The sequence below is a fragment of the Malus sylvestris genome, chromosome 8 (genome assembly GCF_916048215.2).
Source record: "Malus sylvestris chromosome 8, drMalSylv7.2, whole genome shotgun sequence".
Taxonomy (NCBI): domain Eukaryota; kingdom Viridiplantae; phylum Streptophyta; class Magnoliopsida; order Rosales; family Rosaceae; genus Malus; species Malus sylvestris.
The window spans coordinates 11917717-11940391 of NC_062267.1; the positions used below are offsets into that span (position 1 = coordinate 11917717).

At 35.6% G+C, this 22675-nt stretch overlaps 3 protein-coding genes across 8 annotated transcripts; 2 read left to right on the plus strand and 1 right to left on the minus strand.

Annotated features, from left to right (window-relative positions):
- Positions 1 to 3375: 3375 nt before the first annotated feature.
- On the plus strand, positions 3376 to 5593 carry LOC126632767 (uncharacterized). Its single transcript, XM_050303241.1, has 4 exons — positions 3376 to 3618; positions 3756 to 3866; positions 4591 to 4805; positions 5099 to 5593. Exons 2-4 carry the CDS (start codon positions 3777 to 3779, stop codon positions 5397 to 5399), a joined length of 606 nt encoding a protein of 201 aa, XP_050159198.1. The 5' UTR covers positions 3376 to 3618; positions 3756 to 3776; the 3' UTR covers positions 5400 to 5593.
- Positions 5594 to 7917: 2324 nt separating this feature from the next.
- LOC126632766 (protein arginine N-methyltransferase 1.5) lies at positions 7918 to 21580 on the plus strand. 5 transcript variants are annotated; one of them, XM_050303239.1, is made up of 23 exons: positions 7918 to 8170; positions 9318 to 9435; positions 9660 to 9769; positions 9961 to 10050; positions 10145 to 10210; positions 10687 to 10766; positions 10911 to 10986; positions 11080 to 11166; positions 11460 to 11544; positions 11956 to 12047; positions 12156 to 12191; positions 12370 to 12438; positions 12760 to 12828; positions 12943 to 12996; positions 13113 to 13187; positions 13381 to 13473; positions 13552 to 13655; positions 13903 to 13951; positions 14035 to 14121; positions 14228 to 14333; positions 14521 to 14608; positions 14823 to 14916; positions 21437 to 21580. In XM_050303239.1, exons 1-23 carry the CDS (start codon positions 8033 to 8035, stop codon positions 21518 to 21520), a joined length of 1950 nt encoding a protein of 649 aa, XP_050159196.1. In that variant the 5' UTR covers positions 7918 to 8032; the 3' UTR covers positions 21521 to 21580. The 5 variants fall into 5 exon arrangements, 3 of the variants coding, with proteins under 3 accessions (XP_050159196.1, XP_050159195.1, XP_050159197.1); XM_050303238.1 differs by lacking the exon at positions 21437 to 21580 and adding an exon at positions 15151 to 15551; XR_007626819.1 differs by lacking the exon at positions 14521 to 14608 and having other exon boundaries at positions 21437 to 21563.
- On the minus strand, positions 15812 to 19475 carry LOC126632772 (uncharacterized). 2 transcript variants are annotated; one of them, XM_050303251.1, is made up of 3 exons: positions 18897 to 19473; positions 18759 to 18803; positions 15812 to 16596 (listed from the first exon to the last, which is right to left on the minus strand). In XM_050303251.1, the coding sequence occupies exons 1-2, from the start codon at positions 19238 to 19240 to the stop codon at positions 18776 to 18778; spliced, it is 372 nt and encodes a 123-aa protein (XP_050159208.1). In that variant the 5' UTR covers positions 19241 to 19473; the 3' UTR covers positions 15812 to 16596; positions 18759 to 18775. The 2 variants fall into 2 exon arrangements, with proteins under 2 accessions (XP_050159208.1, XP_050159209.1); XM_050303252.1 differs by lacking the exon at positions 18759 to 18803 and having other exon boundaries at positions 18897 to 19475.
- Positions 21581 to 22675: the final 1095 nt, after the last annotated feature.

Below are 22675 nucleotides of genomic sequence, written 5' to 3' on the forward strand. Positions count from 1 at the left end.
GAAATTATGGGTTGGGGAAGAAGGAGAGAGAGCCTTTCTATAATTAAAAATTATTTTATTAATTTTTAATCCACATGTCACATGTATATGGGGCCCATGAGATCCACATAAGTAGATAACTGAAAATCTAACAAAAATTGAGACGGTTGTACGAAATTGAAATGAAATAATAGTAAAGGTATGAAATTGAAATGTTTTAAAGATGTTGTAAGAAGTTGTAATTTCACCCAAACTTGAGGGTGCAAAATGTAATTTATCCAAATAGTAATTTTACATGTTTTAAATATTAATTAATCTTACATGTTTTAAATGTTAATTAATCTTCCTTTGTTTTTGAAGTTTTTATTAAAAAAAAATGTAATTAGATCTAAAACAGAAATAAAACTTAATTTTTAAATTACAGAAAAAAGACCAATTCTTACACGTGTACGTATGTATCAGAAGGCTAGTGGTACATAACAAAAAAGGGTCAAATGTGTGATGCTAAAAAGCAGGAGGAAGCAATGCAAAGTCTTAACTTCTCTTGGCCATTATTTGCTTTGATAATTGTGGTGAACTACCACTAAAGACTCAAGTCACTCAATTCTTGTGGACATCTAAATAATCCCAATTCTTGGGAAAATACGTTTATATATTGGAATTAAAAATTAATTAAGAAATGCAAAGTTTTATTGAAATGCAAAGTTTTAAAGAAATGCCGTTTTGCATGTGAGTGATTGATCGATGCATCTAGAGATATAGAAATATCCAATTCTTGGGAGATTCTACAACGTATGTATGTCAATCTTAACTCTTATTTGTTTTTTGCTTTGTTTTTTGGTTTTTTGTTTCCTGTTCAAAATGATTATTCCATAAAAAAAAAGTAACATCAATAGCATTTTTTTAAGTAAAGAGATTCGAGCATAAGAGAATTGCTGCATTTTTTTTTCATTTCAATTTTCTGTTTAAATGGTGGTGTTTTACTTTTCAATACAAAAAAAAAAACACCTTGTTGGACGGAAATTTTTTGTCGGGTCAAAGGTGGCTTCGTCGCTTAAAATTTTAGCCGACAGAAGTTTGTCGGGAAAAGTTGGTCATGCAAAACCCATTGCTCAAAGAGAGTTTCATCGCCTAAAAGTTTACCTGAAAGTTGGAATTTGAAAACATATTTGTAGGCATGTTTTTGGATATATCGGTTTAGGCTAAAAAAATGGAGATTTTCTAATTATATCTCTGCCGGCAGATTAGGGCTATTGCTTATTGATCAAGATGTTTTTGTTTAAGAAAATTACATTTTCTAGCCCATTGTTTATTTGAAACTTGGATGTAGTGTTAGATGTTGATTTCATTTTGTTGTTCCGTGTTGGTAGTTTACTGTTAAAGATTGCGATGATTCTTTATGTAGACAAGTTGTTCATCCTTTTGTGTTTGTTAATTGTTATTATTTTCTAAAGAAAGATCACCCCTAACGACAAACTTACACTACCATGATTGAGTAATAGACGCAGACATCGAGTTTATCATAAATATATATTTTACTCGCAATCATATAAATGAGTTGAACTATACTCACATTTGTGTATGTGAGTTGAAGATGAGTAGAGTGCTCTTACATGGTAAGATTGCACCGTGTCATTACGTGACAATGATATAACACTTTGTGGAGATAACTTTATTCATATTATTGTATTATTGGTACAATATGTAATGATATATCTAAGTTATTATATATATATATATAAGGCATGCTCTAATTAGGAGTGTGCATTTTAGTGGATCAACCGACCAATCCAACTAAAATAGATTGAGTTTGGTTAGGTTGAATATATTATAACCCGATTGAAATCGAGTCACCCACAATCAACACTTCTTAAACACACATGTATATTATATAGACATATATATAAAATTCAACAATTCTTAACGCATTTGTGTATTTATACCTGATTTGAATGGTGAAGATTTAATGTTAAGTAACATGTAGTGATTTACAACATTGAATTTACATGATTGAGCCTAATATAATATGAGTCTTCAATATTTTTCACTTATACTCACATTAAAAATAAGAAAACAACAATTAAGCCCAACAGGTGGAACACGGCAAAAAATAATTTGGTAAGTTGGTTGCCTATTTGTTTGAGTGATAATGTGTTTCAACAACGCCAACCCAACTCTATTAGATTTGGGAACAGATTGGAACCTAGCCCGAGCTAAACCACTAAATGCCCACCCTTTCTAAGACCATCTCCAAATCTGGGCTAAAAGTCAAATTACCCCCCCCAAACACTCTCCAACCCATGTTAAAATTTTAGGCTAAATGTCAAATGTTATTTCTGGGCCAAATACCCCTCAGCTTTCCCCCCGGGCTATTGCCAAATGTTTATCGGAATTTAAATTTTTTTAGATTAAAATGTTCATAAAATTAATTTACAATAATCTACATATTTATTTTTTTTTTAAAATTGATTTAAGAAAAAAATTAGCCTAAGTTCATTCTTTAATAATTTCGGGCTAAAATTTTAGGGCAGTATGGTTGGAGCAGAAAAGATGTTTCTAGGCTAAAAGCCAAATTTTTCGGGCTAAAAAATTTGGCTTTTAGCCCAAGGGTTGGAGATGGTCTAACTAAGTGAAAATAACTTATTTTAAATAATAATTAATCAGCTAACATTATTATTATTATTTTCAAAATAATAAGTAACAATAGCTTACCATGACAATTAATAAATTAATTATTACAGATGATTTCTTATCAAACAATATATGATATTAAACTGTTCATAACATCATTTTCATAACGTTGATTACAATGAATCTCCATCCATACATTTTTTAATTACGAATCTCGCCAAAATTCTCCATTCAACATCCAGTACGCAATCTAGAATTTTAGAATCCTAAAATAACAAACAATTCCAAAAATAACAGAAATAAAAAACTTCCCACAATTTTCACGACATTCCGACCGTCCGATCCTCATCAACATCTTCGATCACTATTTTCCAAAACTAACCATTCGGGTCCCACAGGAGACTAACCTTGGGCCGCATATACCGTCCAAACTCATACGGTGCCGTTCTGTACAGTGGGTACAGTTAGCAGCGAACGCGCCAAACGAGTAGTCTGAAAGGTGAACTCTCTTTCTCTACGTTGGTTTGATATTGCTATGCTTAAAAAGAAAATGTTTTTGTTATGTTGTAAGAATAAGTTTATTTTTGCTGCTTCACGTTTTCAGCTTTTTTTCATTCAAAATTGTGAAAATAAACTATTTTTAAATATTTATCAAACATCTTTTTAAACTCAATTTTTTTTTATATCTACTTTTTATAAAAACAACTGTACCAAACCAATGCACTGTCTCTCACGTACACAGCTCAGCTGACACCGGAGAGAAAGGAGGGATTCCAGGACCGCTTCGGTTGACTCCTTGTTTTTGGAATCTTCCGAATAAAGAGGTGAGAGACAATTAAAAATCCCCCATTCGGCGATTTCTCTGGATTCCGATTCCCTCAGACGGAGAATCCCAATCCCACCAAGCGGCCCTAGAGAGAGAAAGTTAGAGAGAGAAGGGGATAATTTCATTTCCCTCTGTAAAATTGGTTCGGAATTCGATTCAATTCCCCACCTCTTTTCTCTCAGGTTAATTAGGTTTTGGTTCAATTTTGATTTGGTCGAGTTTATGTTGATTTTGTTTTTTATTTTTTGAATTTTGGTTTCAAATCAGTAAAATTTGAAATATTTTATACTAATTTGAATATTTTCTGTTTTGATTTCAGGGTGCTGGTGATTTTGCGACTATGGGTGTGACCGTGAAGCAGATGTCTCTGACAGTGGCACTTTTCGGTGTTCTCTCGTTCATATTCGGAGTTATTGCTGAAAACAAGAAGGTAATCCGCATTCCTAACATGTTCATGTGAGGATAAGATTGTAAAGTTATGGCCTGATGAATGCTTTGTTGTGTAAAATTGGTGATTTTGTGTTAGGGACTGAGTAGTTCGAATCCCGCTCCCGCTGTTTAGTTTCGATTAAATTAGAATATCTTCCCGAATAAAGGGAAGAATCATCGTTTTTGAGGGGGTCTTTTTCTGTAAATTTTACTCAACTTGCAATTTGGGAACCATATTCTTAAGTGAATGTGATGTGTCAAGAGTTTAGCCATGATATTCTACATAAGTCATCTTCAATGTTCCCTTTCGATGTGTCTTCTCGAAGTGTTAATAAAAAATGCAGGTGGTGCTTTATCGTAGTGGCAGAAAGCAATCATGCCTATGCACCTGGTTCGGGTTTGATGCCAACCAATCCTCATCCCCCTAACGACTAACATCGTTTTGTTGTGAACTGAAAATACCCTTGATTCAAAATGGAGGATTAAATGTTGTTGTACTTTGGAGGAATTGGTTGTGTCTCTATGGTATTCGAAGTGCAACGAGTAGTTGTTTCAACTTATTGGTGTCCAGACAAATTACGATTAGCAGTCATTGCTTAAGTAATTGTGGTTAAGCCAAAAAAAAAAAGGAACAGAAAAGGAAATCGTTCCTTAGAAACTTTATCGAGTCATATTTGTATATTTCCTGTTTTTAACTGGATACTTTGTTTTTGACCTCTTGACAGCCAGCAGCTGGAACTCCTATGGTTGGGAAAGATGTTGTGATCTGCAAGTATCCTTCAGATCCATCAGTTGTCCTTGGGTATCTGTCTTTTGCTTTCCTCCTGGTATCTACAGTTGCTGGGTTCTTGTCATTGTTTTACCCATACAAAGGGAAGTCCCTTCCACAAGCTGCTTTGTTCCGAAGCACTAGTTTCGTCATATTCTTCAACATTTCTCTGTGAGTGTTCTTTCTGTACGTCGCATTTGTGCATATATCTATATTAGATTTTGAACTCTGACCAGTTCTAGCGTTATGATGCTGATGAGTCATCATGCTTTTCGTTGCCTATATGAAATTATTGTTCATCTAGAATTTCTGGATCTGTTAGCTTTATGTGACGTAGAATGCATCTTATGCTTTAGAGTAGCTATCCAATTTAAATATCGTTAATGCCACCAAACTGTTGTCATAAAAGGCTGCTCTACCCTCTTGTCTAATTGTGTTGCGTTGGCGGTGGTGCGATTACACAGGCTTACAGCAGGACTAGCTGCTGCTCTGTTGCTATGGCCTACAGTAACCGAGCAACTTCATCGCTCAAGAAAGGTTCATCGCAATCTCCAAACAAAATGCCCAACTGCTAAGACCGGTCTTCTTGGTGGTGGTGCTTTTGTGTCCCTTGACGCATCGCTCTTTTGGTTGGTTGCCCTGATGTTAGCTGACAATGCCCGAGAGGACTATTTTGAGGAGACTGAAAAGGATGTTAAGGGTGAATATGGACAGGTTTCTGCAATCGATTTCGATGGACATGCCAATATTAAAGGAAGTGCTTGAAGTATACTAGCGTCGAAAGGAGCCGCTGGGATATCTGTTGCATACGTACTCTTCCGTTCATATCTATATTCATAAGCTCGCTTGTCGAGCAACTTTATGGAAGTGAAAATGCATTTAGATACGATTCGAGATTGTTCGGTACATTCTCTTTGTGGTTGTGGATTTGGTAAAATGAAGCATGATGAACTTTTTAATTCGTCGTCTTTAAAATTTTCCTCCAATTTTCTTTCCACCAGTTAGTAGTTTCTTTTTGGTGAATGAATTTTTTATGGCTGGATACTTTATTGATATAGGGCTTGTTTGTAATTGCTTTTAAAATGTTCGCAAGCAATTTTGGTGAAAATAGTTTTGAAACCAAAGAGTTTTTTGCAACAAGTATATATCTGGTGTTTTTTCAAAATAGATACTTTGGATGTGGTCCATAGTTCCTAAAACTTTTTGATTAAAACCTTAATAGTATTCAAAGTTTGATTAAAGTCCCTTGACTTTGTACACCTCATCATATTACTATTAATATTTATATTTTTATAGTTTTGACATTAATTGTTCGATATTTTATGAGATTTATAATCTTATAATTTAAAATCCCTCATTATAATACTATTAGAAACGGCTACAATAAAAAAATTCAAACATTTCGATTGAATAAATGGATAAAAACTATGTAACAATAAGAAATAATAAATGGCAAAAGAATGTATCCAAAGTGTTAAAAAAATTGGTGCATTTTACAAAAAATAAAAATAAATAAATGGTACATTTCACATATAACAAAGTGGTACATTAATAAAGAAGAATGGGTACATTATAAATAAATTAGGGCAAAAATAATAGATTAAAAAATTATGAGTACAAATGAAATTTTTAAAAATATAGGCGCAAAAAGAAATTAATACATGGGTACAAATTAAAACTAAAAAGAAAATACTACAAATTAAAAAAAAAAGGTTGCAAATTAAAAGTGGGTACAAACTAAAAATATAAATATATGATACGAAGTTTAGCCATAAAACATAAATATACCATATGTAATATTTCTATCATTGATTAATTATACAATGTCATGTGATGGTAAACACATGAGCACAAATACAAATAAAACTTTAAAAAATATGGGCACAAAAAGAAATTAATATATAGGTACAAATTAAAACTGAAAAGAAAATTGATACAAATTAAAAAAGGTTTGCAAATTAAAAATGGGTACAAACTAAAAATAAAAATATATGATAACAAAAATGTAGCCATAAATATAAATATACTAATTGTAACATTTTTAACACTAAAGGAATATATTTAAAAATAAAAATATTTTATCATTGAAATAATTAATGATGTTATTAATACCCAATGACCTTGATAAAAATTTAAAAATGAACAAGATTTAAATCAATGGAGTAGCAAAATGAGGGATGAGAACCTAATTTCTCATTTTCAAAAAGAATTTAATTGCTTTTTGAATAAAAAATTAATTTCATCAAAAGCGTTTTCAGTAATTTTAAAAGTATTTCAAACAAGCTAATAATTTGATAATTAAGAAAACAAGCATAACAATTTGCATCTTCAGTTTAATGGACTAGTTCACAACTTGGCTTACGACCAAATTTCGTTGACAGAGTTTAGGTTTTTCAAGATGCAACATATTTCCTAGTTTTGAGGTAATTGGAATCATTTATTTCTAATATCACATCTTAAAGATTATTCATGCAAAAAAATCAATCAAATTAGTTATTGGTATTCATTTGTATCGAACAAATTGACAATTTTGGTAGCTATTAGGATTTTCAAGATGAATCGCTCAGTTGTTTGATAAATATGGATAACCAAACAATTTTCAATTAGATTAAGGGGGGTGTATTCAATTGAGATTTTGAAAGATTTTAATGGATTTATAAATCCATGGATTTTTATGGAGTTCAATTGATTTGTAGAGATTCCATATAAAATTTTGATTCAATTCCCTCGAAATCTCATGCGGAGAGGTGATATTTGTGAATGCTTAAAATACACTATGAAATCTCTTAAATTCTCTCTAATTCCTCAACTTTTTCAAATTCTTTAAAATCAATTTCTAATTGAATACACTTATAATGTTATAAACTTATTTAAAATCTTAATTGAATACACCCAGATTTCTAAAGATTTTAATAAACTATCTTAAAATTCTAATTGAATACATCTTGAATTTCAGAGAATCACTTAAAATCCTAATTGAATACCCCTAGATTCATTAAAAGAATTAAAATCCCTCAAAATCCTAATTGAATACACCCCCCCTAAATTTTGATCGTTTAGTAATCATATCAACGGTTCTGATTATGACATGCGTGCAATAAGAAATCGAACACAGAATTGGGCTTTTGTTCAGTAGGGCTGGGCCACAACAAAAGCCCAACGATCACTGGGCTTTTCATGCCACAAATCCGAATTCAATTTAACCCGTTACGGGTATGAAGTTAGACCCGGTACCCAAAAACCCTAGTCCTAAAGTTCCGCAAACCCTATTTAGACGCAGCTCCATTTCCGTTGACATCAAATCAAATCAAAAACCCCACCAAAACCCTACACTCCTCCTTCTCACTCTCCTCCTCTTCCTCATCCTCCTCCTCCTCCTCCTCTGTCGGTGGAGCAAAATGCCGCTCGGCGAAAGGGCCGGAGACAAGAGCGAGTCTCGGTACTGCGGCGTGGAGACGGAGTTCAACGATGACATGCCCCACGTCCTCGCTTTCAATCTCTCGCATGGATCCTTCGATTTCGTCATTGCTCCTCTGGTCCGTACACTTCTCTTTATATTTTTTTCCACCCAATTATTTTTCAAATTTCGTACTTCAATTGATTCTTCTGTTTATGTTGAGGAATGATTGGAAAAGTTGATTGGAATTTGTGTTTTGTAATGCTCGTATGGTAAATGGTGGCCAATTAGCCAGTCACGTAATCGGCTTTTCAGCTGCTCTTTTGATGTGAATGGTCAGTAAGCTCACCGATAGCAATGCCGGGTTGGTGGCTGTTGCTCGTGTGTCTGCTCGACTATGCAGCTTCACTCTACGGCCACTAACTACACTAGTGTCAAATTAGACTTAAAATTATTGGAAATGTCGATAATTCACTTGTCAATTGTTTGCTGGTATGACTTGCATAGTTGTTTATATTGAGGAATGATCGAAATAGTCAATTGAAGCCTTTTTTTTTTTGGTAATTCTTGTATGGTGGTTAATTAGCCAGTCACATAATCGGCTTTCAGCTGCTTTTTTGGTGTGAATGGTCAGTAAGCTCACCCATAGCAATTCCACGTTGGTGACTGCTGTTTGTGCAGCTTCTTGACATTAGAGCTTCAGTCTACAGCCACTAACTACATTAGTATCAATTTCCCAATTAAAATGATTGGAAATATTGATTATTTGCTTGTCAATTATTTGTGGGTATGAATTTCTTAGTTAATGTTTCTGTGTTGTCTGACCGACTTGTTTTATTGGCGTTTGGGCAATTTCTTTGGAAATGGTGGCTAATTAGCCAGTCACATATAGCCAGAGATGGCTTCTGTTTTGTGTGAATGGTCAGTAAGCTTACCGAAAGTAAGGCTCTGTTGGTGGCCTTTAATGATGAACTGTACCTCTGGTTTCATCTTTAGGCTATTAACTACATTGTTAAATTTGTGACACCTTCATATTTCTTAACTTTGGTGGCTATAAGGACTTTCCTTTGAGCTACAAAGGTCTTTATCTTATTGCTTGTTTGGTATTGAGTGTGATGTCAAATGCATTACATATTCATGTTGTGTTAATTTTCTGACTTCTGCTCAGCAAATTGTTTGTGCTGCTAAGTGTTTTGTATGTGCATGATCATTCTTTTCCCCTTTCGCTTTCTTTGATCCACAACTTGGACAAGGGGTAGTGATTCTTTTTCAACTTTGTGATGTAGATGGATCCTGCTTATCGACCCAGTTTAATGCAAAAAGACAGTGGTGTATCTGGTGTTCCTCCATTTGCTGGCTCAGACTTGGTTTTGAGTCCTTCCCAATGGAGCAGTCATGTCGTGGGTATGTACTTCTCTAGACTTTTCTTGTGTTACATCGTCTTCTCTTGGTAATTTAATGGAATTTACTCAACTTATGTTTTATGTTTCCTGTACTAAGATCTTGGCTGAAGAATACTAAATGTGATGGGATAAGCTTATGTTCTGTTTACTTTTCAACCACATATTTCCTTGTATCCTATGACTGCTCAAAGTGTGTTTTATTTTTATTTTTATTTATTTATTCAGGAAAAGTTAGCTCATGGATTGACTTAGATTCAGAAGATGAGATCCTCCGGTGCGATTCAGAAACTACTTTGAAGCAAGAGATAGCATGGGCTTCTCATTTGTCCTTGCAGGTTGATAGCATTGAAATTTGTTTATTTATTTTATTGGAACTGCACTGTTGTGAAATATTTGAATTGCTATCTCATAGGCCACATGCGAAGCTGAATAATTTTCTATGTGCTTTGCTAATAATTGATTGTCGAATTGGTTATTGGGTTTACTTTCTTGCTGGCCTTTAATTGTCATCCTTTGGTTGGTGCAGGCATGCCTTCTTCCAGTTCCAAAGGGTAAATCCTGTGCTAATTATGCTAGATGTGTAAATCAGATTTTACAGGGCCTAAGCAGTATGCAGGTACCATTGTCACCAAATCTGTTTACATATTTCGACCTCTGTGTAATCCACATTTGAAGCTCATTGGTTTTCCATTTGTTATGTTCTATTGTAGTTGTGGTTGCGGATTCCATTGGTCAAGTCAGACAGTGAAACCATGGATGTGAACACTGATACCTCAGTGAGTGATGTCCTTACTGAATAAGTTTTCAAAATAGGTTTATCATTTTGATAATTATTTTTTCCTGCGTTTGGTGGAACCTTGTAGTTTCCAGTGACTGATTTTTCAACTTATGTCATGACTCTTGGCCAATATATATTGCAATATACATGGAATTTCAACCTCTGTTGCATATGGCTCTTGTTGACCCTCCAAAATGACAACTCTTGTGCTAAATCTACTTTAAGCATGACGAGTTGGAATGTATGGTACTCGGTCTTCTTTTGTAGTCTGTGTATTGGCTTTCTTGTTAGATGTCTTATACCAAAGAGGTCAGGTGTGGAGAGTTGCCTCTTTTTTATTGTGCATTGAGTAGGTTAGTCGTAGGGGGCTTAAACTTTCTGCATGAATGTGGCCTTCTTTATGTGAGTAAAATAATGACAAGTTGACATACCAGATGATAAAGCTCATTTTTCTCAACTCTTTTTGCCTTGCAGGATGATTCTTGGGAGATTTGGAATTCATTTCGTCTGCTATGTGAACATCACAGTCAGTTATCAGTTGCTCTTGATGTTTTGTAAGTGTAACAATGACCATTCTCTTATAACTTGGGTAATTTGTGTTTATTCGTTTTCATTGTGCCTGAACTAACTTTCATCTTTTTTTTTATCTGAACAACTTTCATCTTATTTTAATCTGAACAACTGTCATTTTTCCTCAGGAGTTCTCTACCTTCTGTAAACTCTCTTGGACGCTGGTTTGGGGAATCTATTAGAGCAGCCATATTCAGTACTGAGGTATTATATGATAGTCAGTGTATTGGGGAAAGTTGATTACTTGTTGGTTCAATTGTTGCGTAATTTTCTAATAGTGGTCTTGTTCATTGCCAGTGCTTTCTAACAAATGCCCGAGGCTATCCATGTCTGTCAAAGCGCCACCAAAAGCTTGTTCATGGGTTTTTCAATCATTCTATACAGGTATTTATGAAGCTGTTATCAATGGTATTTCTATGTTCCGTTGGAGTTTGTTCTCCATTTCTGTGCATTGCAGCATAAACAACCCATGGTTAAACATTTTTTTTTTGTAGTTTACCTTCGTTTCAAATTGTTTCTTTGGCTATTGCTCAGAAGTTACTATATCAAATAAGTTCTGATTTAAATATGATTTTGTAGTTGCAAAAATTCTTCATAGACATCATTAGTTTTAGATCTTATGGTCACCTTCATGCAATATTTGCTAATCTTTGTCATCATGGAAAATTTAATTGCAGATAGTTCTATCAGGAGAACTGGTGCATAGTCTTCCCAAGATAAATTCACATATAGCTGCCAATGATAATGATAATAATGTTGATGGTAAGACCTACCTTCTGTTTTACAAGTGCATTGTCTTGAATCATTGAAACTTGTGAGGTAATTGAACTATTTGAGGCAGAAAAGCTAAGCCAATATATGTAACTTTTTCAAGAGCTTCAAATTGTCTTTTAAAGTGCTACTTTTATTTCCTAAATGAGTTTTGTTCGATTTTGAACCTCAGGATTCATATAGATCAGATACAAATACGAAGGGACAATGTAATGGGAAAACATTTATTTATTAATCTTGCTGATACAGAACAAATATCAAGAGGCAAGCTAGAAGATACTTAGACTAAGAAAACACTTTCAGTTAACAAAATGTATTTTCATAAAGGCATTACCCCGACCATATAATTGAAGTTCCTTATTTGCATTTGTTCTATTGTCTTATGTTATTCTTGACATCTAGGTGTCCAGAAACATCCGTTGAGACCGTATTTGGATTATGTTGGCTATCTTTACCAGAGGATGGATCCCCTTCCTGAGCAAGAACGGTTTGAGGTCCCTCTCCCTCTCTCTTTTCTCTCTCTGTGGGTGCGAATTTGGATTTTGGAATTTTTTTTTTCCCAGCTATTAAATCTTTCTGACCATTTAAGTCTCGTATGGCAGATTGGTTACAGGGATTACTTGCAGTCACCCTTACAGGTACCGTATATTTCCCAAGTGCTCTCTTGTATTATTATCTTTTTGTTAGTACATGCCTTAATTGCTCTTTTCCTTTTTGTTGAAATAAAAAATCCTACATGTCATTTTTACATGATGTGATTTTCCATCCTCTTGTAATGCCAATCCAAGTTAGGCTAACTCTGCTACTCTAATGCAGCCGCTCATGGATAATCTAGAGGCTCAAACCTATGAGACATTTGAGAAGGACACGATGAAATATATCCAGGTATGCGTGCATTTGCAAATAACTTCATAAATAGTCTTTTCAGATATTTTTACATTGTTATTTTCCAATATGCAATTTGCACGTCAACAGTATAATTAAGTTGAATCATAATCATATTTAAATACATCAACGAAACATTGGACTTTCTTTGTGTATGTTTTACCTTTTTCTTTTTCTTCTTGTTGGAGGGACTGGGTTCTGATGAAAAGGAAGACATAGTAATGCGCATTACTCTAGTTTTTCTATGGGGTCAAATAATTGCTAGAGGCTGTGGTTTTTATATTGCTTTCAATTGTATTAATTTGTTTTTATCTTTGTTAGTACCAAAGAGCAATTTGTAAAGCTTTACAGGACAGGGTTCCAGATGACAAGGCATCTTCAATAACTACCGTAAGCTGCCCACTTGTCACTTTGCTTTCCTGATTTTCTCATGAATGGTGTTTTATTAAGTTTGATGACAAAAGAACCTGACATTGCATATGTGATATTTGCATTTGTGTCAAGGTATTGATGGTTGTAGGAGCAGGACGTGGACCTCTTGTAAGGGCATCATTGCAGGTGCCTTCTCTTCCTTCTGCATACTTCTTTTTGGACTATGTTGTTTATCTTCAGACTTGATATTACATGTAGCAGATCATATTGATGTGGATCCCATTCCTTTTGTTCATCTGTAGGCAGCTGAAGAAACTGGGCGCAAGCTTAAAGTCTACGCTGTCGAAAAAAATCCAAATGCAGTTGTTACACTTCATGTGAGTTGCAAATTCTCTCTTTATATTGTTTTTTTCTAAAGTTGTAAAATTAATGTTTCTAGGACGTGCAAGCCATCACACTGTACATTAACACACACAAAAAATGTTATTTGTGGGTATTTGTTTGAAGCAGACTTTCCTTGTTTTTTCATGTCCACTTTTTTTGTTTTGACGTGTCTGTTTGTTGGAGCAGAGCTTGGTTAAACTGGAGGGGTGGGAAAACATTGTTACCATAATTTCATGTGATATGCGTTACTGGGATGCTCCGGAGAAAGCTGACATTTTGGTATGCAAGTAATCTTATGAATAATCATATTTTTGTTTCTGGGTTTCCTTAATAATATTGCCTTTGATTGTGTAATAGGTTAGTGAATTGTTGGGTTCTTTTGGCGATAACGAGCTGTCTCCTGAGTGCCTTGATGGAGCTCAGAGACTTTTGAAGGATGATGGAATCTCAATACCTTCATCGTATGTATACTTTTCTTTATTTATTTTTTTATTATTATTATTTTTTTGGTTTTTCCTTATCAATGTTGCTTCCCTGTTATGATCTGTCCAAAGTCAGTATTGACATTGGGATATCTTGTCGTGAATCTTGATAGTGTCCAGATTTCTTGGTGACTAAATGTTCAACATCATCAATACGTCATTTTGAAAGCTATTTTTGGAGTTTTCTCCATTAGTGTGTCTAAAAAGCCTTTGCGTCTCTTTTCAGGTACACGAGTTTTATCCAACCGGTGACTGCTTCAAAGCTTTACAATGATGTATGCCCGTGTCTTTGTGCCCAAAAATGTTCAATTCTATGTGTTTGAGGATTCCTTCGTAAATTATTGCTTTTATTTTTCAGGTTAAGTCGCATAAAGATATTGCACACTTCGAAACTGCTTATGTTGTTAAATTGCACAACATTGCAAGACTTGCTCCTCCTCAACCTGTGAGTTTTCTCACTGGACTGATTTAATAATAATTATATGAACTTGATTGTATAGGGAGTCATTATTCAGCAATCATTTAGTCACGAACACTGGATTTTTTTTTAGGTGTTCACGTTTGATCATCCAAACAACTCAACTGACAAAAGCAATAACCGGTACACAAAGTTGCAGTTTGGAATAACAAGTGATACTGGCTCAGCCATGATTCACGGTATGTGGTGGCATAGTTTTTGTTAAGGTGAATAATATTCATAGTATTTGTTTAGGTGAATAATATTCTTGAAAGAAAGTCAGTGTGTTGCATTTTGTTAACATGACTAAATTCTACTTTGATTGTACTGTTGATTCATTGGGCCTATTTTTCAGGTCACTAAAATTACTCTTTTCTACACCTTCAGGATTCGCTGGGTATTTTGATTCAACACTATACAAAGAAGTTCATCTTGGCATTGAACCGTCAACATCAACACCAAACATGTTTAGCTGGTATGTAGTCCGTCCTATCCTTTTTCTTGTTTGGTTGCTGCTTGTCATCATTGTGCTTGCTTTTCTTTGCGATTGTTAGTTCTCGAAGAAAATATTCAATTTCCTGCCCTAGTTCTGTTCTTTTTTCATGGTTATGCAAATAACTGGTAAACACATGATGGCTAAACTTATGCAGTAGTTATATGGCTTACGCGATGTTTATCTTTACCCTCAGGTTCCCAATATTTTTCCCACTAAGGACACCAATTACGCTTAGTCCTGGCGCTTCTCTTGAAGTACATTTTTGGCGGTGTTGTAGTCCTACCAAGGTAATATTCTTTCTTGTTTACAAGGAATGCAGAAAAAACGGGGTCACGCACACAAAAAGTAAAAACTAACCTCAGTTAAAAAGACGATCCTGTTTTTTGTCTACAAGGATTTGAGGACATTGTCCGTAGGCATAATATTGAGCAGAAGAATAGGGTGCTTCTGCATCTCTCTTGTTTTATGGTTTTAGATGAACGATAAGCCTCTGAATGAGTTCCAATGGAATGGTGATGCAGGTTTGGTACGAGTGGTGTGTGGCATCACCCTCCAGTTCACCGATTCACAACACCAACGGGCGTTCGTACTGGGTCGGGCTCTAGTAGCCCCGCGATTTTGTTTATTACATGCTAGGCGAACGCTAATATTATTCCGTGCGTAATACGTGTTCAGTGGTTGGTCTGCCCTACAACTTTCGACATCTATGCCAATTGAACTACGTTAGCGGTGTGAACTAGTTTTGGTGCCCCCGCCACAGGGGGAGCAAACATTTCGCCCCAGTTCCTTTGTATTCAGAATATGTACAAGCCAATAGCAATGTATACCAACTGTTAAGATTGGATTTTTGTTGTTTTTCAGTAAGTAGCATCTGACGGGAAATACTGAAAGGGTGGTGCTATTATTCTTTTACTTCTCACAACCGTCTCAATTTTCAATTGTTGGATTAAATTACATTGAAGAATAATAGATAAAAATTGATATAAGTGTATGAAAAGTAAAAATGCGGTACTGAAGTCACTTGATTAAGAGAAAAAAGGATCTAGCAGTCCTTATAGTTTATTTGGAATAATTAAAAATTGTCTTTTTCAAGAGATGAGTCAAAAAAAAATTTAAGGCAATTTTTTATATACCTACTTTTTATTATTTGTAATAATATAATAAAATATTAAGTAAACCCTATTGAACAGGCAAAGCAAAGATGGTCTTTACCAATTTAAAAATCCGAATGTTACACGTGGTAAGTGCACTTTTTGCACAGATTTTTCTACATACATCAATCGGTTCACTGGTCAGTGGTCGTTGTAATACTAGCGGAGGAAGCGATATTTTTGTCATTCACTTTTATTATGACCCATAGTATATCGGTTTGTATTTGAAAATACAATAAAATCTCTCACACTTCTTTATCAGAGCTGCCACCTGAGATCTAGCTGGGATCTCAGGCGACTCAGTTTTAAGTCCTGAAAATACTGTCGATATCTCTCCACAAAAGCTTGAAGAAAATGGTACACAGGTTCAAGGTCAGATACTGACTAGAAAAACGTGACGGTCATGCTATGATCGGAACCGGTGACAGATGTCCCGACGCACCGTGAATCGAGAATCCATGGCCTCTGTGACTGGCATAGAGGGCCAGGCATGGGCACGTTGCACATAAAGCTGTGAAATATTGCTAACAAGAGCTAAAATCCTTCTGTAACTGCAAATTATTCAAACACTGAATTTTACAAGGGAATTGTTATTAGCACTTCAAAAATCTCATTCTACATTCCTCATAAGCGTATTTTTCTTTATAATTATAGAAAGTTTGAAGTGCTAATAACAATTCTCTTTTACAAGACGGCATTGTTCTCACCATGCAATTAAGTCTTAGAATACGGATTCTTTCAAATCATACAGGTTCTTAAGCTGGAATTCGGAGTTTTGACACTGGCTTGACTCAAGCACAACGAATTTAAAGATTCCTGCAATCCAGAAAAGAAACCATGTAAGAAAATCACCCAACACAACTCGCCAAGATAAATGAACAAAGAAACACTTTGCAATGAAAACCATTTTACTCGGTCGTCAGAAGATTATAAGGTGGTCAGGGGAAACCCAGTCGACGAAGCAATGCAATACAAAGAATACCCTAAACTTATATGCGGTTAAAGAATTGTGTGACATTTAGAAAGCCATGGTTGTGGCTATTTTGGAGTGTAGCTGATAAGTCAGTAATGTGGCTGACCTGTATTGGCAAAATTCACCAGACCAATGTACAGGGTGGGTCGGAAACTGTGTTCAGGTAAGGAACTTCAAAGTATGAAGATATCGCCAAGTGATGTTATTTTAAATAGGAGTATTATACAGTTATTTGTTTGGGCAACCTGCTCACTAAACTGCAACTAATCATGGATTTGCAAGTTTAATTTCAAAGTTCACATCAAACCCTAACTGGCTTAAAAATTATAACAGTCATTGGTAAACACATACCAGAAAACAACAAAATTCAAATGTGAAATATGATTTCCAGTTCCACTGAGACTTATAATTATCTAACTTTCTCAGCAACAAAACAACTTGCTCCCTCTTAAAGAGGGAACAATATTCGTTGTTAAAAAACAAAACTAGGAGATTGCAAGAGATGGAAGCACTAGGCAAAAGAAACACAATGTAGGTTGTGAAACAAAGTGATGCTGGGAAAGGTTGACCACATCCACTAAAGAACCAGAGAGCAAACAGACGTTGACATTTGATTTAGAACCAGAGCAAGAAGTGGCAAGGAAGAAAGGAAGATAGAACAGGGAATTTGCTTCAATGAAGGAAACAAGACTATCTGACAATAAAGAGCAAAAATGCTTTTATTAATGTACATAAAGAAGATAGATACCGAATTATACAAAATTTGGGATCTGTTCTCGCCAGAAAATCATATTATCTTAGAATAAAAATTACCGCTTTCAAGTACTACAAGTTTCAATACAAATGTTAATTTGAAACGAAGAGCTTTCCCTAATTGCTATACCTCAAAAAATGACATATAATGTAAGACTCCTGCAATCCATGTTGAAAAACCCGTACACTAGACCTTGTTCTTTAATGTAACCAACGACAATAGACTAAACTAGCAAATATTAGAAAACTTAGAAACACACAAGAATTATACTGGTTTGGCAGAACTTATGCCTACGTCCAGTTGTGATTTCTCTAGGCAGAGAAATCACCGCTCCTTTGATTAATAATAGAGATTACATAACTTTTGCAAACCCTAGAACTAATCTCAAAACTCTTGGCTGTCTGGCTGTTTTCTTTCTCTCTTAAAAATCAGCCTTGCCGCACCCTATTTATAGACATAGGGTTGGCTTACATGTCCCAAGGCTGATTGAATTCCTATTTCTAAGTGGAGTAGGAAATTACACTATCCAAATCCAAATAGACTTCTAGAAATCCAAACCTAAATTGAATAAGGAAATTGAAATTCTTTCCTAATCCCTCTAGGACAAGAATCAGTATACCTCTAGGTTTCCTAAAACAATCCTAAACCAACTAGGACATATTTGACGACCCAAAATCCTAACAATCCAAACCGGAACCAGATGCCATCAAATACACAAATCACCAAGATTGAAAATTGAAAATCTTCCCCAACAAATTCAACCAAGTTGAATGAACAAGAACACTTTCCAACGAAACCCATTTCCTCAAAACTTAGTTCACAGAAAACTATACAGAGATCTGAGACAAGCGAGTCAACAAATAATGTCACTACTCCTGCAATCCATACCAGAACCAGGACAGAAACTATCGAACACAAAAACCACCAAGACTGAAAAAGGAAACAAATCACACACAGACACACAAAGACAGGACCAAAGAACAAAACCAGAAAACCTTAAACTTCCTAAGCACAGACCAGAAAAACAAAATTAAAGAACAAAACCAGAAAACAACAACAAAATCCAAATATGCTCAGTTATGCGATAAAACTCATAATCACTACACAAAAAGTCCTAATTTTGCTAAGCAAAGTGCAATCAAAACACAGAATCAAAGTAGAAAACCAAAACACGAAACCGAAACACAGAACCAAAGCACAAAATCAAAACTTGTTAAGCACAGATTATTAGAAAACGAAAGAGAGATGTACCGATACACAAATGTTGCTTAACTTCCTCCAACACAGAAGAAGAACCTAACAACCAAACACATACAATTTAGTTCATGAATCGATATTATCGCATAGATAGTTAAGTAGAAGCTCTCAGAAAGTTAAATTAATTTTTACCTCAAGCGACGGAGATTGGGGATCACTACTGGGTCATCCCTCAGTTCCTCGCCCACTAGCCGGAATATCACCTTCCCGTTCTCAGCAAAATAGTTAGCCCGCAAGATCATTCTCGCCGTTTCACCGCCGGAAAGCACGGCGGTGACATGAATGCTCCGATGAATACGAGAACTTAAGCTTCTGTTTATGAACTTGCTGCCCTTGATCTCTCTGCTCTCCCCAGGTCCGAGCCTAACAATCAGCCTGCCCCGCCTTTCATCGCCCTCCACCTCCGTTATCTCAAGAACCACACCCGGACTCGTCGCGTTCACGAGCTCCACCGATCGACTGAGAAAGCCACCCATTGAAAAGTCGATTTTCCCCACCCAAACCACCAGAAGCCACCGCCAAAAGGATTTTCATATCGCAGGCACTCACTTTATAGGATTACTCCCCACGCGTTTTTTAGCTGGGCACGTCTCTACCCGCAGCTAAGAATCTCACTGAATATCGCATACGCGGAAGAAGAACGCAATTATTCCCATTACTAAAAGAATCAACCCACAAAACCTTAAACTAGAAGAAAAAAATTAGATAAAGATAGCCTAGCGAGTACTGAACATAAGTCATTCATCCTAGTATTTTATTGTATATTGTGAGATTATAAATTATTTTAAATTTTTTATTTAAAATTAAACATAATAGTACCTGATAAAAACAAACCGCACAATATACGTTTAAAAATATGAGAATCTCTAAGATCCTCATCATTTGTATCCCGATGGGATCCTTCCTCATCAACTTTTCTTAATATTTATAACAAAATGTAGGTATATAAAAAATTGCCTAAAAAATATCTTTGACTCATCTCTTAAAAAGACCTTTTTTGATCATTCCCAATAAACTATAAAGAAAATAGCGACTGATAGATCCTCTTTCCATCTTCTAATCAAGTGACTTCAGTACAACATTTTTACTTTTCATACATTTAGATCAATTTTTGTCTATTAAATTTTAATTTATTTGATCTAAATTAAGTCAGATATGAAGTAAAAGAATAACATCACCCTTTCAGTATTTCCCATCACATGCTACTTTAAACGAAATGTGTTGAAAATCTTTTCTTTATAGTAATGGAGCACGGCACAAGGGTCGTCGTTTTCAACAAAATGCCCAACAGCTAAGACCGGTCTCCTTGGTGGTGGTGCTTTCGTGTCCCTTGACGCATCGCTCTTTCGGTTGGTTGCCCTGATGTTCGCCGACAATGCCCGAGAGGACTATTTTGAGGAGACTGAAAAGGATGTCAAGGGTGTGAATATGGACAGGTTTCTGCAATCGATTTCGATGGACATGCCAATATTAAAGGAAGTGCTTCAAGTGTGCTAACGTCGAAAGGAGCCGCTGGGAAGTCTGTTACATACGGGCTCTTCCGTTCATATCTATATTCATAAGCTCGCGTGTCGTTGTCGAGCAACTTTTTGTAAGTGAAAAAGCATGCAGATACGATTCGGATTGTTCGGTACATTCTCCTTGTGGTTGTGGATTTGGTAAAATGAAGCATGATCAACTTTTTAATTCGACGTCTTTAAAATTTTCATCCAATTTTCTTTCCACCAGTTAGTAGTTGCTTTTTGGTGAATGAATTTTAATGGCTAGATACTTTATTAGCATATGACTCGTTTGTAATTGTTTTTAAAATGATTATATTTAAAACGTCGGTAAGCAATATTGATGAAAATAGTTTTGAAACCAAATATTTTCTTTCAAGAAGCATATATCTGGTGTTTTTAAAAAAAATATTTAAATTCTTTTCTAATAAAAAATCAATTTCGTCAAAAACACTTTCAGTTATTTTAAAAGCACTTCCAAACGAGCTAATAATTTGGTAATTAAGAAAACAAGCATAACTGTTTTCATCTTCATTTTAATGGACTAGTTCACAACTTGGCTTACTACCAAATTTCGTTTCACCCAATTATTTTTCACCCAATTATTTTTCTGTTTATGTTGAGGAATGATTGGAAAAGTTGATTGGAATTTGTGTTTTGTAATGCTCGTATGGTAAATGGTGGCCAAGTAGCCAGTCGCGTAATCGGCTTTTCAGCTGCTCTTTTGACGTGAATGGTCAATTAGCCTATCCTTTTTCTTGTTTGGTTGCTGCTTGTCATCATTGTGCTTGCTTTTCTTTGCGATTGTTAGTTCTCGAAGAAAACACATGATGGCTAAAACTTATGCGGTAGTTATATGGCATACGTGCTGTTTATATTTACGCTTAGTCCTGGCGCTTCTCTTGAAGTACATTTTTGGCGGTGTTGTAGTCCTACCAAGGTAATATTCTTTCTTGTTTACAAGGAATGCAGAAAAAATGGGGTCACGCACACAAAAAGTAAAAACTAACCTCAGTTAAAAGACGATCCTGTTTTTTGTCTACAAGGATTTGAGGCCATTGTCCGCAGGCATAATATTGAGCAGAAGAATAGGGTGCTTCTGCATCTCTCTTGTTTTATGGTTTTAGATGAACAATAAGCCTCTGAATGAGTTCCAATGGAATGGTGATGCAGGTTTGGTACGAGTGGTGTGTGGCATCACCCTCCAGTTCACCGATTCGCAACACCAACGGGCGTTCATACTGGGTTGGGCTCTAGTAGCCCCGCGGTTTTGTTTATTACATACTAGGCGAACGCTAATATTATTCCATGCGTAATACGTGTTCAGTGGTTGGTCTGTGTTATACACCAAATCTCAGATCTCCAACTCAACCTGCAAGCAGCACAACAATGGCGAAAGCTATGGGAAGAGATAGAGAAAGAGAAGAGATATTTTTTCTTGAATATATTCGTATCCTCATTTCTCCCACAATGAGTTACATATATTGTTTTTCCAACACTACTGCCACATATATTGTTTTTCCAACACTACTGCCAGCTGGCCTCACTAATCAAAAATACTTATTTGATAACTAAGCTTGTGATTAAGATAATCACAGCTATAACATTGCCCCTTCCTTCAATTAAACCTTGTCCTCAAGGTTGCAGCTAGAACTTGCAGCTAAAACTTGAAGTCTGGAAATCTTGCAGTGAACTCATCATAATCCTCCCAGGTTGATTCTTCAACATCCTTGTCCTTCCAGTGAATAAGCAATTGCACCCCAGCAGCATTGTTCTTCTTATACACCCTCCTCTGTAGCACAGCCAAAGGCTCTTGAACTTGTAACCCATCCTCAGTGACCAATGGTAACAATGGCACTGGATTAACATCAGGACCAATATGCTTCTTCAAGCAACTAACATGGAAAACTGGATGTATCTTGGAAGTCTCAGGGAGTTTTAACTTGTAGGCTACCTCTCCAATTTTTTCCAACACTTCAAAAGGACCATAGAACTTAGGGTGCAGCTTGTGATAGACATGAGTTGCGAGTGACTGCAACTGGTAGGGAATGAGCTTCAAATAAACCAAGTCTCCCACCTCAAAAGTTCTCTCACTTCTGTGTTTATCTGCTTGCACCTTCATCCTATTTTGTGCAATGACCAAATTAGTTTTAAGCACTTTCAACATTCTGTCTCTAGCAATCAAGCCTTGTTCTACACTCTCCAGTTTAGCCGAACCAAGTTCATAAGATGCAATGTTTGGAGGAGGGAAACCATATACAATCTCAAATGGAGTGAACTTGGAGGCAGTGTGAAAGGAGGTGTTATAGCTCCATTCAGCCCAAGGAAGCCATTGGAGCCACTTCTTGGGTTGAAAACTAGTAAAGCACCTCAAATAGGTTTCTAGGCACCTATTGACAACTTCTGTTTGGC